The sequence below is a fragment of the Pipra filicauda genome, unplaced genomic scaffold, assembly GCF_003945595.2.
Source record: "Pipra filicauda isolate LSUMZ 115617 unplaced genomic scaffold, ASM394559v2 scaffold115_size4368891_pilon, whole genome shotgun sequence".
In the NCBI taxonomy this organism is placed as follows: Eukaryota; Metazoa; Chordata; class Aves; order Passeriformes; family Pipridae; genus Pipra; species Pipra filicauda.
Genome location: NW_024103607.1, coordinates 3,710,369 through 3,725,659, shown reverse-complemented (window position 1 = coordinate 3,725,659; position 15,291 = coordinate 3,710,369). Strand labels below are relative to the sequence as shown.

The 15,291-nt window shown below is 38.0% G+C and overlaps 1 protein-coding gene across 4 annotated transcripts in view; it reads left to right on the top strand.

Moving 5' to 3' along the window:
• MYO16 (myosin XVI) overlaps positions 1–15,291 on the top strand; it is a 361,410-nt gene that overhangs the window by 121,191 nt on the left and 224,928 nt on the right. For all 4 annotated transcript variants that reach the window (XM_027743477.2, XM_027743481.2, XM_027743479.2 and 1 more), the window contains exons 3-4: positions 691–761; positions 5,285–5,428. In XM_027743477.2, the coding sequence (XP_027599278.2) occupies positions 691–761; positions 5,285–5,428 (215 nt within the window). The remainder of the gene's footprint in view (positions 1–690; positions 762–5,284; positions 5,429–15,291) is intronic.

The window sequence follows — 15,291 nt, the reverse complement described above, 5'->3', positions numbered from 1 at the left end:
GTGCTGAATTTTCACTCTTGAGTGAGCACCAATACGAAAGGTTCTGTTTTTGCTTGTGCTTATAAGTCTGTTTTCATTTCAAAGGAGTTTGATACATGTAACTGGGATTGGAGTTTGACTCCAAATATCGTTTTAAAAATTATGCTGCATCAGTGATCTGACAATGCACTGGAAAGGTTAAATTGAGTGCAGATCATTTAGCTTTGGTATGATGATTAATTTCAAATTATATCAGTTATGAATACTAGTTTCAAGTATTTACTGAAAAAGCCAATGTGTTTCAAGGGAACTCTTATAAAGTAAAATGAAACCAGTTGACTGTAATTTTGCTCACAAATGAACTAATCAGGCGATTGTGACCTTGACACAAGGTCTCTCCTCCAACTCTCCCTTCCCCTCTCCTGTGTACAAAACTGACATGCTTATCTGTACACTTGAAAAGTCCTTGATACTGTTCATATTTACTGTTCATTACCAAAAGTCCTTTTCTTTCAGGCTTAGCTATTATAACAGGTGAGATGGTAAATGCTGACGTGATAGTTCTGCAAATGTTATATGAGAGATTTGCATATATTATTAAATCTCCTAATGAAGATGATGAAGAATCAGCCTACTAACCGTGCAGAATTAGGTGTATTGCTGGTATATTAGGTATATTAATTCCTTTTCCTCTTTTCTTTGATATTTCAGTGTTACGGCTATTGAAGGATGGTGCTGACCCTCATCTGCTTGTTTCCTCAGGAGGCTCCTTGCTCCATCTGGTAAGAGTGATTGAATATTAGTGTTAGTGACTGTGGATAGATATGGTTGGATAGTGAGTAGCAAATTTGACATATTAACAAAAAAAGAAAGGCTTAGCAATATTTTTTATCTGCCCTGACCTCTGCTGTGGTTATGATTGCATCCAGCTATGCTTTTTAAATGTATGGTCATTTTCAGATTGCTTAAAAAAGAATGGATCATGTCACAGAAATGGTAGCTAACAAAAGAGAATGAAATGTTTTATTTTTATTCATAAAATTTATTTTTTATTTATAAATTATCTGTTAATCTGTTTTATTTATAATTATCTGTTCAGTAAGAAAGAGCAAAGGAAATATTGCTTGATTCCAAATACAGACATATATGGTTCAGAGACTTACAGGTCCTATATGAAAACATCATGTTATATATGATGTAACGTTTTTGATTTTTGTGCATATTTTCCTTCACCAGTTTCCTGTGTGTGGATATATAGCACATTATCCGCATTTAGTTTATCATTATTTGCATAGTAATTCAAATTAAGTAATGGAAAGATAAAAGAAAAACAATTTGTATATAATGACCAAAAGAAAAGCAAGAGGTACGGGCATATGGAGGAAAGACTGACAGGCAAAAAGAAAATACCACAGAAGTTGAATTTTGGCTTTGATGAAACCTATGGCAAAACTCATGATTAATTCCCAAGTCTTATGATCCTATCATAGAATCATAGAATCAGCTGGGTTGGAAGGGACGTCTGAGATAATCAAGTCCAACCCTTGATCCACTACCACCGTGGTTACTAGACCATGGCACATGTCTAGTAAGTGCCACATCCAGTCTCATCTTAAAAACCTCCAGGAATGGAGAATCCACCACTTCCCTGGGCATTCCCATTCCAATGCCTGATTACCCTCTCTGTAAAGAATTTCTTCCTAATATCCAACCCAAACCTCCCCTGGCAGAGCTTAAGACCATGCCCTCTTGTCTTACTGATGGCTGCCTGGGAGAAGAGATCAACCCCCACCTGGCTACACCCTCCTTTCAGGGAGTTGTAGAGAGTGACGAGGTCTCCCCTGAGCCTCCTCTTCTCCAGGCTGAACAACCCCAGCTCCCTCAGCCTCTCCTCATAGGACTTGTGTTCGAGTCCCTTCACCAGCCTCGTTGCTCTTCTCTGGACCTGCTCCAGCACCTCAGTATCCTTCCTGAACTGAGGGGCCCAGAACTGGACACAGTACTCCAGGTGTGGCCTCACCAGTGGGTTGAAGAATCACTTCCCTGCTCCTGTTGGCCACACTGTTCCTGAGCCAGGCCAGGATGCCATTGGCCTTGGCCACCTGGGCACACTGCTGGCTCACGTTCAGCTTCCTGTCAATCCAAACTCGCAGGTCCCTCTCTGCCTGGCTGCTCTCCAGCCACTCTGTCCCCAGCCTGTAGTGCTGCAGGGAGTTGTTGTTTTCTTTGGTCTGTGATGGTTCAGTTGCAGACATGCTGTCTATTTAATGTGAAACTGTTTTAAGGCATTTGGATCCAACTTTGTTGAACAATGTGTGTAAAATAAATGTGACTTAGCAAATACAAGTGTGTAACAGATCTATTGAGAAGTCTACTGGCCAAGTGTTTCATTTTAGAATGGTTGGATTAAGTTTTTCATAGTATGTACACAAAATAGAGTAATTTATTAATGAAAAAAACTCCTCTAACGTTACTGAACTCCAGCACACCTGTGACCATATTCTTGCAAGATGTAGCATTTCCATTATGTAATTAATCTGTGTTTTTCATCTTCCATGGCCATGCTATTTACCAAGGACTTTAGGAAATAGAGACCTAGGTAAGGGGAGAGTGCAATATTGATTTGGAACAGAGAAAATTTTAATTCTCTTTTCTCTCCTCCAACTATTTGCTTGGTACAAAGTGCTCAATTGCTCTTTAAAAGGGCAGTCCATAGAAGATATTATCATTGGATTCCCAAAATAGAGGCATCCCAAAGCTTATATGGTGCTGAAAGCCCTAGGAGAAAATCTTCAGTGTGGATGATGTGACATCAGTCTCAGGCAATTTAAAATAGAAGAAAGAAAATCCATCTTTGGGAATTTTAGATTGAGTGTTCTAGTTTAGCTGATGCACACTTTTTAACTGCAGATAAAATCTGCAGTTGAACTTTACCTTTTCAGGTTTTTAGCTCTGCATCGCACCCCAATTCACTGTCACGATCAGTATCTCTCAGCTGGTGCCTGCTGCTTCACAGGCACATGTGCTTCCGAAGGAGGGAAAGCTTTCTGCAGTAAGAAGTTTGCGATAGAGAGCTCTGTGTAACCTGCTGCCTCAGTTTAGTCAGAGTTACTTGCAAGTACTCAAAATTCACTTACAGGAAAATGCTGGTCCCATCGGAGAGAGGCAAACCTAATTTCAATGAAATTTGGATTTAACCCTGATTTGAGACCAGTACAGACAGGAGAGGAGAGTCATGATGCAGGGAAATAGATAAGGCAAGTTTATTTTCCTGCAAGAATTGAAAATAACAATTTATAATGCATCTATGTTATATTCTTTAAGCCCACTTAGATCCATTCTAAGTACTAGTTTTACCACTATGATTCTATATAAGCTGCTTTGTCCTTAATCAGTGTTTATTCTTTCCAGTTGTAAGCTAAATGTTTTTATACCATAATGAATGGAAAATATCTCCATATTTTCCTTTTTACATTTCTGTTAACTTCCAAAATGTGATATATTTCTAAAAAAAAAATCCAGTGTGACACTTCATAAAGATTCTGTTGCCATCTCTGTATCCTAGTATTGAATCTCTGAGAAGCTGTGGGAGCTTCACAGGTATTGAGTGAACTCTCTTTAGATTCCATGAGGAGAAAAGTGTGAAAAGAGAGTACTTGCCTGAGCTGCCCATTCAGCTGGAAGCACATAGCATCATACCAATTCCCACAGGCAGTCACCCACCCCCGCCCTAATAACAACGTATATGCATACCAATTTTTTTCTGGAACTTTATTTCACAAAATCCATTAAACAAGAGCCAAGGAACAGGCGCAAATCTTTTTTTTTTTTTTGCTCAGCAATGCCTTGAGAGTGTGATTGGTATTAGATTATGTTGATCTGTATTATATAATGTCTTATCTCTGATTTGTTAAAATTTGAACATAGAACAGCTCAGTGTAAGTTATACTTAAAATGAATAATTCTGCAACACAACAAAACTGTTCCTAGAGCTTCCAAGTAAGTTACATGTTAAAGGAAATACATCAGATCTTAATTTCTGTCCTGTAAATTAGTGCAGTATGTTGGAAATCATTTAAGGCAGGACTGCTTTTTATCCTGATAGAGTTTAAATTTCATCTTTTGAGTTATCAGTATTTGTGATTGCAGTAGTACATGTAGCTCCTCCATTCAGCTGAAGATCTCAGCTATGTTTTGACTTCACAATCAAATTCAGTTACGTACTTTTACTTCTTCCCCATTTCCTTCAGTATTGTGGCTTCCATGCCAGATTAATAGAGATCAGCAAACTGGATGCCATGGTATGGTTTCACATGCGATAGACATAACACAATAATTTAACCCACACTTGCAAATTATCTGCAGATTTCACTATATTTGTACTCTCAATGTTTATATGTGCTTTTGGGGTCCAGAATATGTTTAAATATTGGAAGAGGCATCAATATTAAGGATTGTATTCAAAACATCAAAGTATCTAATAGAGAAAATAAGTCTCCCCGTAACCTCTCTCCAGTGAGGAAAGAGAGAGGATCTTTCTCTAAACAGTTACTGAGATTGTTATGCTAGACCAGAGTAAAGATCTTAAGAGGTGCCCTGTTTGTCTTTTACAGTATTGTCCGTAACCTCACACGTAAAAAGTCACAGATGTGACAGAGGAGTAAGGTCAAAACCATGGCTAAGCCAGTTTCTTCTCTGCCAAAATTAGTGACTGTGATCTCCATCGTCACACACGCACGCGCGCGCGCGCACACACACACACAGACACACACACACATGCATTCCCTTGGCTCTCCCAACACACCTGTAGTGTGCAGAGTATTTTATCTGTCAGAGAGACTGGAAAAGGAATCATATAGTTAGTGGATTGGAAATAGAAGTGGGTATGTAGAAGTGTGTACTATTGCTATGATCTGCATAAGAGGCAGAAGTTCGTGTACACGTGGACATATATATGTGTGAGTGTACGTATCCTTAGATGCCACTACTCATCATGTGATTATGATGCACTGATGCCTGTGCAGTAATTTGGAATGACAGTATTGAACAGAAAAAAGCCTTATCTTTATTGTAGATTTAGCAGATTTCATATAGTGCTTTTTCACAGGAAGTAGGGGGTTCTGTGAATCATGCATATGGAACTGGTAGTCTCCACAGAATTATTTCTATAGATTCCTCATCTGTTGTTCCCTACAAACACAGCAGTTCAACTATAATGTGTCATCTGCCTAATTAAAATAATATGTAGTAAATTCAGTTGTACACTGAGGAAAACACCATCCCTAATCTGTTCTTTTTCTTTCAGTGTGCTCGCTACGATAATGCATTTGCTGCAGAAATTCTAATTGACAGAGGAGTGAATGTAAATCATCAAGATGAGGATTTTTGGACATCAATGCATGTAGCCTGTGCCTGTGATAATCCTGATATTGTCCTACTGCTGCTACTAGTAAGTAAAGCAGTCCAGTGCATTGTGTGCTTGAAAAGGAGACAGAAAGTAGCATCTTGAGGTCTGAAACTGCTGTATGAATGCAACATATTACTACTAATCTTATCTCTGAGGGCATATATTGTATTTGGTTTTTTTTCTTGACATTGTTTGGGTGCTCAGGATTTTTAGAAGGCATTTTTAGGCCTTCAGTGAGAATAAATTGTAAACATCAGTGTCAAGTATCTCCTGTCTCTTCCCTGTGGTCAGGAGCTTATATCTCTGATAAGCACTCAGTCCCAAATGGGAATTCAGATAATTTCTTTTCTTTTCTCCCTGTCACTTTCTGTTAAGGGTTGAGTTCTCAGACCATTTTATAAAAATCTCCTTCTGTAAAGCAAGTATTCATGCAATTACACTCAGTATTCATAGAGTGTTTGTGGACATGGTCAAAATGAGGCAAATTTAATATTTATCTAAACAACTTTGACTTTTAAAAGCTCAGTTTACCCAATATAGTAGTAGATATAGTATTCAGTCTTTGCAGAGAACAGCAGCATGCCCAGGTGTCCAAGAATTCCAATGGCATGTTGACTTGTATCCGGAACAGTGTGGTCAACAGGATCAGGGTAGTGATTGTGCCCCTCTACTTGGCAGTGGTGAGGCTGCACCTCGAGTCCTGTGTACAGTTTTGGACCCCTCACTACAAGAAAGATATTGGTGTGCTGGAGCTTTTCCAGAGGAGGGCAGTTGAGCTGGTGAAGGTTTTGGAGCACAAGTCTTATGAGATGCAGGTGAGGGAGCTGGGGCTGTTTAGGTTGGAGAAAAAAGAGGCTCAGAGAAGACCTGAAAGGAGTTTGTAGCCAGGTGGGGGTTGGTCTCTTCTCCCAGGTAGCAAGCAACAGGACAAGAGGAAGTGGCCTCAAGTTGTGCCAGGGGAGGTTTAGACTGGATATTAGGAAAATATTTTTTTTCTGAAAAGGTAGTCAACATTGGAACAGGCTGACCATGGAAGTGATGGAGTCGACATCCCTGGAAGTATTTAAAAGGTGTGTAAATAGGGACATGGTTTAGTGATGGACTTGCAGTCCTGGGTTAACAATAGGACTCAATGATCTTAAAGATCTTTTCCAACCTAAATGATTCTATGCTTCTGTTTTGTGCTTCCATTCCTAGGAGCACAAATTCTAGTTTTGCGTAATGTTATTATTAATGCAGCTCTTTTTCACGGTTCATTTTAAATTGCTCTTTAAAATAGTAGTGGAGAAACAGTTCACAGTCTGACTTAAAGTTTTTTAATCTATTTGTATCATTTTAAAATGTGTAAGTTTTAAATAGGTCATTGCAAGTAGATCAGCATTTGTTATCATATTTATAATCTTATTTCAATATTACAAGTACAGGGAAGGGAGAAATATTTTTAGACTATATGCTTGATAATAGCTTTCATGAAGTCACTTTTGAAGGTTTTCTAGTCCATACATACTGCTCAGACAAGAGCTAGCCACAGCAGATTGCCCAGAACCAAATCTCCAAGGATGGAAAGTCCACAAAACTTTCTGTTAGGTTTGAACAGAATATTCTGTGTTTTAATTTGTCCCTCTTTCATTTTGTCCTGTCACTGGACTCCACCAAGGGGAGTCTGGCTCCATGTTCTTTACTCCTTCCATCAGGAATTTACACATTTTTTAAGTCCTGCCAGAGCCTTCTTTTTTCAAGCCTGAAGAGTCCCAGCTGCCTCAGCCTCTCCTTGTATGACAGATGCTCCAGTCCTATCCTCGTCTTTATATCCCCTTTGCAAGACTCACTCTAGTATGTACATATCTTTCTTTTACTGGGGAGCCTTCAACTGGAGCCTCATCAGTGGTGGGCTCTCACCAGTGCCTAGGCCTGCTGACAATGCAGTCCAAGAAATCTATGGCCCTGTTTGTTGGAAGAGCACATTATTTGCTCATGTTCAGCTTGTTGTCCACCAGGTCCTAGCCCCAGAAGTATTTTGTGTGGGAAGCCATCTAGCTAGTAAATAAGAAATACTAAAGAAAAGAGTATATCTTGGTGACCAGGGACTAGTTTGTATCCAGCTGTCACATTTATGAGGCTAAGAGTCTTTTCTGGGCTAAACAAGATCTCCTCCATGACAGTTGGCTTCAGTGCCTAGAATTTTCCCAGGTCCATTTGATTAATAGTAGAGATTCTGCCTTTGTGATGCTTGGAATGTAATTTTCTTGTATTTTCTGTTGCAACTATAATCAGATCCAGTAAATGTGCAATGCAATGCATGTAAGTCTGATTTTCTGTTCTTAGTGCTTAAAATATTTTATCTTACCTAACCACAGCCATCAGATATGATAGAAGTGTCCCATTCTAAACATTGTCACTAGTCTTGGCAAATAAAGGATAAAATTTTCAGAAGGTGATGTTTTATCTCTTGTATTACCTTGATCTGTCCAATGTATCTGAAGCCTGTGTATCATTGTATTCTGTGTGTACTCCTAAACTGATAAACAAATCAGAACAGAGCAGCTCATTTATAAAAATTCTTGTATTATAGGAAACTCTTTTATTGTGGGGAATTTTCAGAAATTCTGGATGTGCCTGCTGTTGACATTAATAGGAACAGTTGAGGTTATAGAGGGAACTTGTAAAATTTTCCCTGCCTGTTTTTACAAGAAGCCCGATCTAATAAAACCTCAAGTATTCTATACAGGGTTATATCCAAAATAATTTTTCAGTGCCCATCATTTGAATGTTGTTTGATTTGGTCCCTGTTTGTTTCAGGTTGTCTTCATCTGAATGTTCTAAGTATCTTCTGATAACTTGTTATAAATAGGTCATCTAATGAATTAAAATTTCAATAAGCAGGGGTACATCCATACGGATTTTTGCAGATAAAGTTTGAGTTGTCCATATTATTTGCAATAAATTCTGGTAAATTTGCCCACATTTTAGGTGATTAGCACTTTGAAAGGTAAAATTTCCATGACCAGATAAATAATAACTTAATATTTTCCCTTTTGGAGTCAGAATAAAGATAGAGTATTGGGGCAGAGAAAGAGAAATACTCTTAGGTAAGCAATAGTTTTTGAACCATGACATTAATGCTGTCTTTAATAGTTTTTGACAAAGTGAAGATGAAAATTGAGGTTGGAGGGGCTTATTTTTCACAATTCTGAAATGCCTTTGCATGAGCAATTCATATTAGAAATTACTTTGCCTTGAGGTTACAGTGTTTCATGGACCATGTCTAATGTGTAGCATGAGCCTCGATAATGCCACTATGAACTACAGGCAGTTTCTATTGTTTTTTCATTGGAAAAAAAAATAACATTCCTTGTACCCTTAGGAATTACTTTTAGATAAATATTTCTTCTGGACTGACTTTACAACACAGACAATACCATATTTTCTCTTTTAAAGATGTGAGCTAAAAGGTAACAGCATGGTCCTTTGAATTGAGACCTGTTCAAATTCTGATTCCTGGAAAACTGTTGTAGAATCCAGTGGAGAGTTCCTCAGTGGGGACTTAAAAACATTTCCTGAAGGGAAAATAGAAAAAAAAATAGAAAAAGGAATATAGGGTGTATATAGATCCCAGAAGGCTATTAATGAAGACTTACTTAAGAATGCCCAGTTTCTGGTTTTATCCCCCTTTTGCTGGTCATCATATTTTTCTGGCTGAGACAAGATACTGACTTGTCATTCATCAGCTTAGCTGTGGTGTCTCACAACTTCTGTTCTGTGGTGGATAGCAAAGACAAAAGTAAAACTCATTCACTGCAGGCTAGGATGGACTCTGGCTGTTTGTAATGTGGTTATATGCTATCATGTTCTCTTGGAAGGCTGTTGGAATTGTAAGCACTATTTTTGGAATAGATACTTGAAGCTATTTCTATCCATCATTTCCAACATTTTACCCTAGGTGATATAGCTTTCCAGGGACATATTTATGTCTTGTCAGTTCTGTAGCTGTCAGGAAGGGGAGGGGGAGCACTGGGCAGTACAGCCAGGAAATATATCTCATGTCTGCTAAATAGTCGATCAATGAAGAACTTACCCCCAAGGCAGCTGCTAGCACGTGAGGAAATGTAGGGATCAAAAGTGATCCATAGAGGTCTGGTTGCCATACATGCAGATGAGGTAGTAAAGGTCAGATTCATCAGTCACTGCTTGACCACAGCAGCTTTAGGTGTTTTCCCTGTGGGATAGGGGACTGCTTTTGTGGATGTTGCGTGAAGGAGGCTCCTGTAGCAGGCTGAAGAGAATGCTGAAGTGCCTTTCATTTAAGAACAAAGATGCATAGACTTATATACATCTGCGGCCACGTGAAATCAGTATCAGTGGGCAACATGAATGTTGTATTTTCACCATCTTGTCAAATGAAACTAGGGAGGTGGAGACAGTATTCTAGTGTTTGTATAGCATGCTGCACAGTAGAGATTTATTCTTTATTCTTTCATAGACCTGAAGGCATTACTGTAATAAACATGGCAGTTAATTAACTAGAATGGCAGAGAGCAGTGCTACATCCTCAAGAATTTTTACGTGAATGAAAATTGGGGGGTAGAAAGACATTCTTAATACATACTTTTTATTGACCTTACTGGAAAAAGCAAATGTGCCTACTGTCTGCCAGCTAATTAAATGTGTTTCATCATGTGCTTTTTGGAACCTAGAATTGAAGCACAAAATGCAAATCCGGCACAGAAGGCTGAAAGTAAAGTTGTTTTTTTTTTAAATAATTTGAGGCTGAATATTTTTTCTCTTTCCCCTTTTAAGAACGTAAGGAAATCTGTACTTAGCAGTGTTATCAGAGAATCATTCATTATATTTAAAGTCACCAATAATAGATGAGCAGTGTCAGGTATATAATACTGTCCACTGTATGTGTAATTCACTTTTGATTTTAGTGTAAAATCCCTTTTTCAAAATCAGATATATTTTTACTGGAAAAATTACAGGAACAGATTCACTTTTGGGAGTAGAAGTGAAGACTTTATGGGGCTCTAACTCTTTTCCATTTCCTCATACAGCTGGTGTGGCACATATCTGAAGTCATGTAATCAGACAAAGTTATACAGTTATTTTGCCCTTATTCTTTGCAACTACATCAGACTGTTTTAGCAAGCAGAGATGAATGATCAAAATGCCATTACCTTTAGGACTTCGTATTTCATAGTTTGAGAAACAACTATAGGAGAATAAAGAATTGCTTCCTCAAAGGAGACAATTCTTCCATCCCACTCAGTCTTGCTCAGTATGACTTCCTCCTTTGAGTCAATATGAGAGGAAGAAGGGAGGAGGAGAGAAGGAGGAGAGTTAGAAGTTGGGATGGGACAATGGGTAATAGTTTATAGTATCCTTTAGGATCATGTGGCCTAAAAGAAAAATGATTCTTCTCTCTTTCTAGAGGCAGTTATCAGTATTTAGTACTTGTAAGAAACTTTAAATGGAAGTTTTTTCTGCATAAGCTGTGGGTATCTATTTGAATTCACTCACAGTTTGCAGAGGCTGGTGGTTGTGTGATAAGTCTAGGAGGGAACTTCCAGAGAGTGTGTACTGCTGGCTTACAACCTTTCATCATTGCTGAAAGAACTAAGATAGGTGAAAGCTACTAATGAACTAATCTAGGTGATGCCTGTTAATGAGTTGCTGAACTCCAGATGGTAACACTCAGGGGAAACTGTAGCAATATTAAAGACTGAGGAAAAGGGATCAAGCTGCCTAGTGATGCAGCATTAAAGGTGGTCCAAGCAGAGATAAGAACAGGAGCCTAACTGGATACAGAAAAATAGGTAGTATAGTAAAGAAATGAGGATAATATGAAAAGAAATAGCACTGGAAACTTTAGTTGGCAGGAGAAATAACCAGTGAAATAGAATCTGCACTTCACAGTATGAAGAATGCTAAATCATTGGATGAAACAAAGTCTTTTCACGTGGGAAGTAATCACAGAAAGTAAGCCTGAAGAGTCTGTAAATACTTTTGCAATGGCTAGAAATTACACACACACATGTGCACACAGAGACAGGCACACACACGCTCCCTCTCTGCCTCCCTCCTTCCCTCCCTTCAGGTGGAAAATATCTGAGGCTAGGGATGAGACTTAGGACGTAGACCAGAGCTAGTAAGCAGTGCGTCTGTATAATTTGGAGTACAGTATATTCTTGGCATCAGAGCAGTTCTAGAAAATCAGAATTCTTGGAGGGTAAAAGAGAGTTAGACCTGTTGGGAAAAATAACAAATAACACCCTCAGTTTTGGCTGGAGCAAGCCAGGAAAAGTATACCAAGAGATAGACTACATGTACAAAAATGAGGAATTTTGGATCACCTTTACTCTGATTCTCTTGATCGCCAGAGAAAGAGGATGAACGAATGACAAGATAATGAAAATCAACTTCTGGCTTTTGATCTTCACTAAACATAGTTTTGTGCTATGAAGAAGATGGTCTGGAGGGATGTTCCACCATTGGGGGATATTTGTAGAAGGTGAAATTCATTCTTTATGCGAAAATAGCCTCTGCTTGAACCACTGACATAATTATTTTGTGAGTCACTCTTATGGAGTAGCTAGGGAATACGAGGATGTTTACGTCCTTAGTTAAATTACAGAAGTGAAAAGCTGCTTGGTAGAGAAGAACTTGGTAACAACACGACAACAGCCTAGCTGTTAAGAGAAAACTATAGTCCCAAGAGTTACTGTGGTTTCTTTAGGATTGGTCCTACAATGTTATTTTATTTTGGGTTTCCAGTGATGACCTTGGGAGGAAAAATAGGGGTATGATAATGAAATATGCTGAAGTCAAGGCTGCCCTATCCATGGGGGTGAGGATTATAATGTCATGCAGAAGTAATAGGGTATCTTTGAAGACTTTGGTAATAAAAATGGATTGAAATTTAAGTGTAAAAATACAAGGTCATGCTCTGTGTAACAGACATTTCTGTGATACGCTCAGGAACAATCAGTTGGAAAAAAGGAAAAAGACCTCAGAGCTTTAGTCAATTTTAAGACAATTGTATGCTGCAAACATGTAACTGCAGGTGCGGAAGAGAGATTATTGGATTTGTCAAAATGAAGATGTTTCCAGGAGAAGGGAAGAGTGTTGTTGCTACTGTACAAGGGACAATAGCCTTCAGTTAACTATATACAGCCATGTTCAAGAATGGTAAATTGTTCCAAGGAAAACTGCAGGGATAAACAGGGGAATAGAAAGCCTACCTTATGAGAAACAAGTCAAAATAGTATATTTTACTTAAAAAAAGAAAGCAAAGTAGGTTGTATAAGTTTCTGTAAGTATATCAAGATAAAGGGAGAGGTAAAAAAGAGCTTTTAAAACCTGAAGTTGCTACTGGCATGAATGCCAATGACTACAAAAGTGTCCAGAAATAAACGTAAGAAATTAAACTAAGCTTTCTCAATGTTAAGAGACATATGTTGGAAAACAGCATTCCATGCAGGAGTAACAGGGAACAAAAAAACCCCCAACAAACCCTAACTGGCTTTAAAATTGATCTTAAAGTTGTGAATGAGATTGTGTGTTATGTTTTTACCTGCATTACCAAAGTGATGCTTCAGGAGATCCATTCTAGTGTTACATTCCCACATGACATCTGTTTGGAGGGCTGTGTAGATATAATTATTCTGATTGTGTTCTTAAAACAAGAAAGTAACATACGGAGGATATTAAAAACATAATATTGAGAACAACAACAAGTAATGTGTTTGATGCCTGTCAGATTATGTTAAATTTCTATAGCCCAAAAAAAGACAGGAGAAAAGTTTGTGTAAGAAGATAGTTCAGAAAGAGAAGTTAGACATATTACCTACCAGGCAAATATTACTGTTTTCCAAACATTTGAAATATTTTTGTTTGTTTGTTTTTAATACTGCTTTCAGATATTTGAAAAGAAAAATACATAATGGGCAAGTAGTATGAAATATAGGGGAGAAAAAAGGGCTTTTTTTCTCAAGAAAAGAAGCCAAAAGGTCACAAAAGCTAGATGTATAGTCACTGGTGGCAAATTGAGAATGACATTTAGATCCATAATTAATTGTATGCCCCAGCAGTATTTATAAGAGAAACTGCAGAGTGGTACATAAACATGAATATTCCCTCAGTAGGGGTTTGAGAAGGCCAACGTATGAGGAATATGCCAGTGAAAGATCTTGATTAATCAGGGAAATAATTATAAACATTTAATAAAAGTGATATAGTACAATCTTTTGGTGACATTTGCTTGAAATTATTTAGCAGTTCCTGGTGAGCTCTACATTCTTACTGGCTTCCAGGTTTTGCCAGGAGCTGTACAAATACAAATATAAGTAGTCATTGGAACTGAGAAGATTTGAATTTGTGAGGTCTAGTGCCATGGTCTTCAAAGTGGATGCACACCCCAAGAGATGCACAGGAAGATTTACTGGGATTATCAGAATTTCTATTTTTATTTATTTTTGTCAGAAAAAATGTAAGGAAGAAATTAAACTTTACTAATATTTAATATACCTGTTGATACTGGCACCCTCCCTCCATCCATATGAGGGTTCTGTGTTTTGAGCAGTAGGCAAGGTGTCCTGAGGGAAGAGCTGCTCCACATTGCAGAGGTATCGACAGTGGTGCTCTCGCTTGTTCATCCACTTGCAGTGCGTTGTGATGAATTACAGTTTGTGTGTGCCTGGTGACGTGAATTTATGGATTATATTATTTAGTTTTAACTAAACTAACTCTCACTAGCTAGGCAAGTGGCATAAAAAATTCCTGAGAAGAAACCACAGATTGAAGATAATAAGGCTAATAATGATAGCACAAATTAACAGGAAAATGGCAGAGCCTCTTCTAGTTCTAGTATGAGCTCTTCATAATTACAGGGTAAAACCAGTGCTGATCTAATCAGATTTAACTAGATCTGGTTATAGTCAAGCAATACTCAGTACAGTATTTTACAAAATTTCACTTAATTATAAATCTTCAGAAGCCTCTTTTAAGGCTTCTTAATAGCAAAAGACAAAAAGCCACATGCTATTGGGAACACACTTGTTCATCCTGCTACAGCAAAATGGATGAAATAATACACAAAACCCAACATGGTGACAAACTCTAAAATGCACTCCTTTATCAGAAAATATAGTTGGAAGGTGTGTAGAAATACATCACTGGAGTTTGAAGAAATAAGTGTTAGAGCACATTACACTGTTTGGGAGGTTTGCTATGCAGTTAGCTGGAAGTACGGGTGTTTCTAACATGTCCTTGTCTCAGCTTGTAGTATTTGCTAGATTCTGTTTCAGTAATGAAATACATGAAGAACTACTTTATTGTGAACACATCACTAAAAGGAAGAGGTGCTAACAGAGATATGATCTTGAGAGTAATAACTTTAATAAAAGCAATGTTTTATAGGAAGACTATGCAATGTAACCATTGATGGAGCAGCTGCTCTGACTGGAGTAAGAAAGGATTCTGGAGGTAAGGTTACAGAGCTGGCACTGCACCTGAAATTCATTCACTTCATCAGAGGCACACTGTTCCCAACTTCCTTTTACAGCCAGGAAGTTGGCCTCAGAACTATACAAAGTGCTTCAGGATCTCATCAGTTTGGTTAGTTTCATAAAAACAAGACCTTTAAATAGTCGAATCTTTACAATACTATTTAACAAGATGGGGAGTGACTGCAAAATTCTTTTGTCCTGCACTGAGGGTCACTGGTTGTCTTGGGGGAAAGCGCTTGAAGAGTTGTTAAACTTAGAATCGGGTTCCACATTTTTCATTTTCAAAAAGAGCCAAGGTGCCTAATCTGCTGACCTTTTCTGTGATGAAAAGTTGCAGACAGTAGTATGATATCTAGCAGATATTTTTGGAAAAAATAAGCACACTTAATCAGTCCTTTTGGA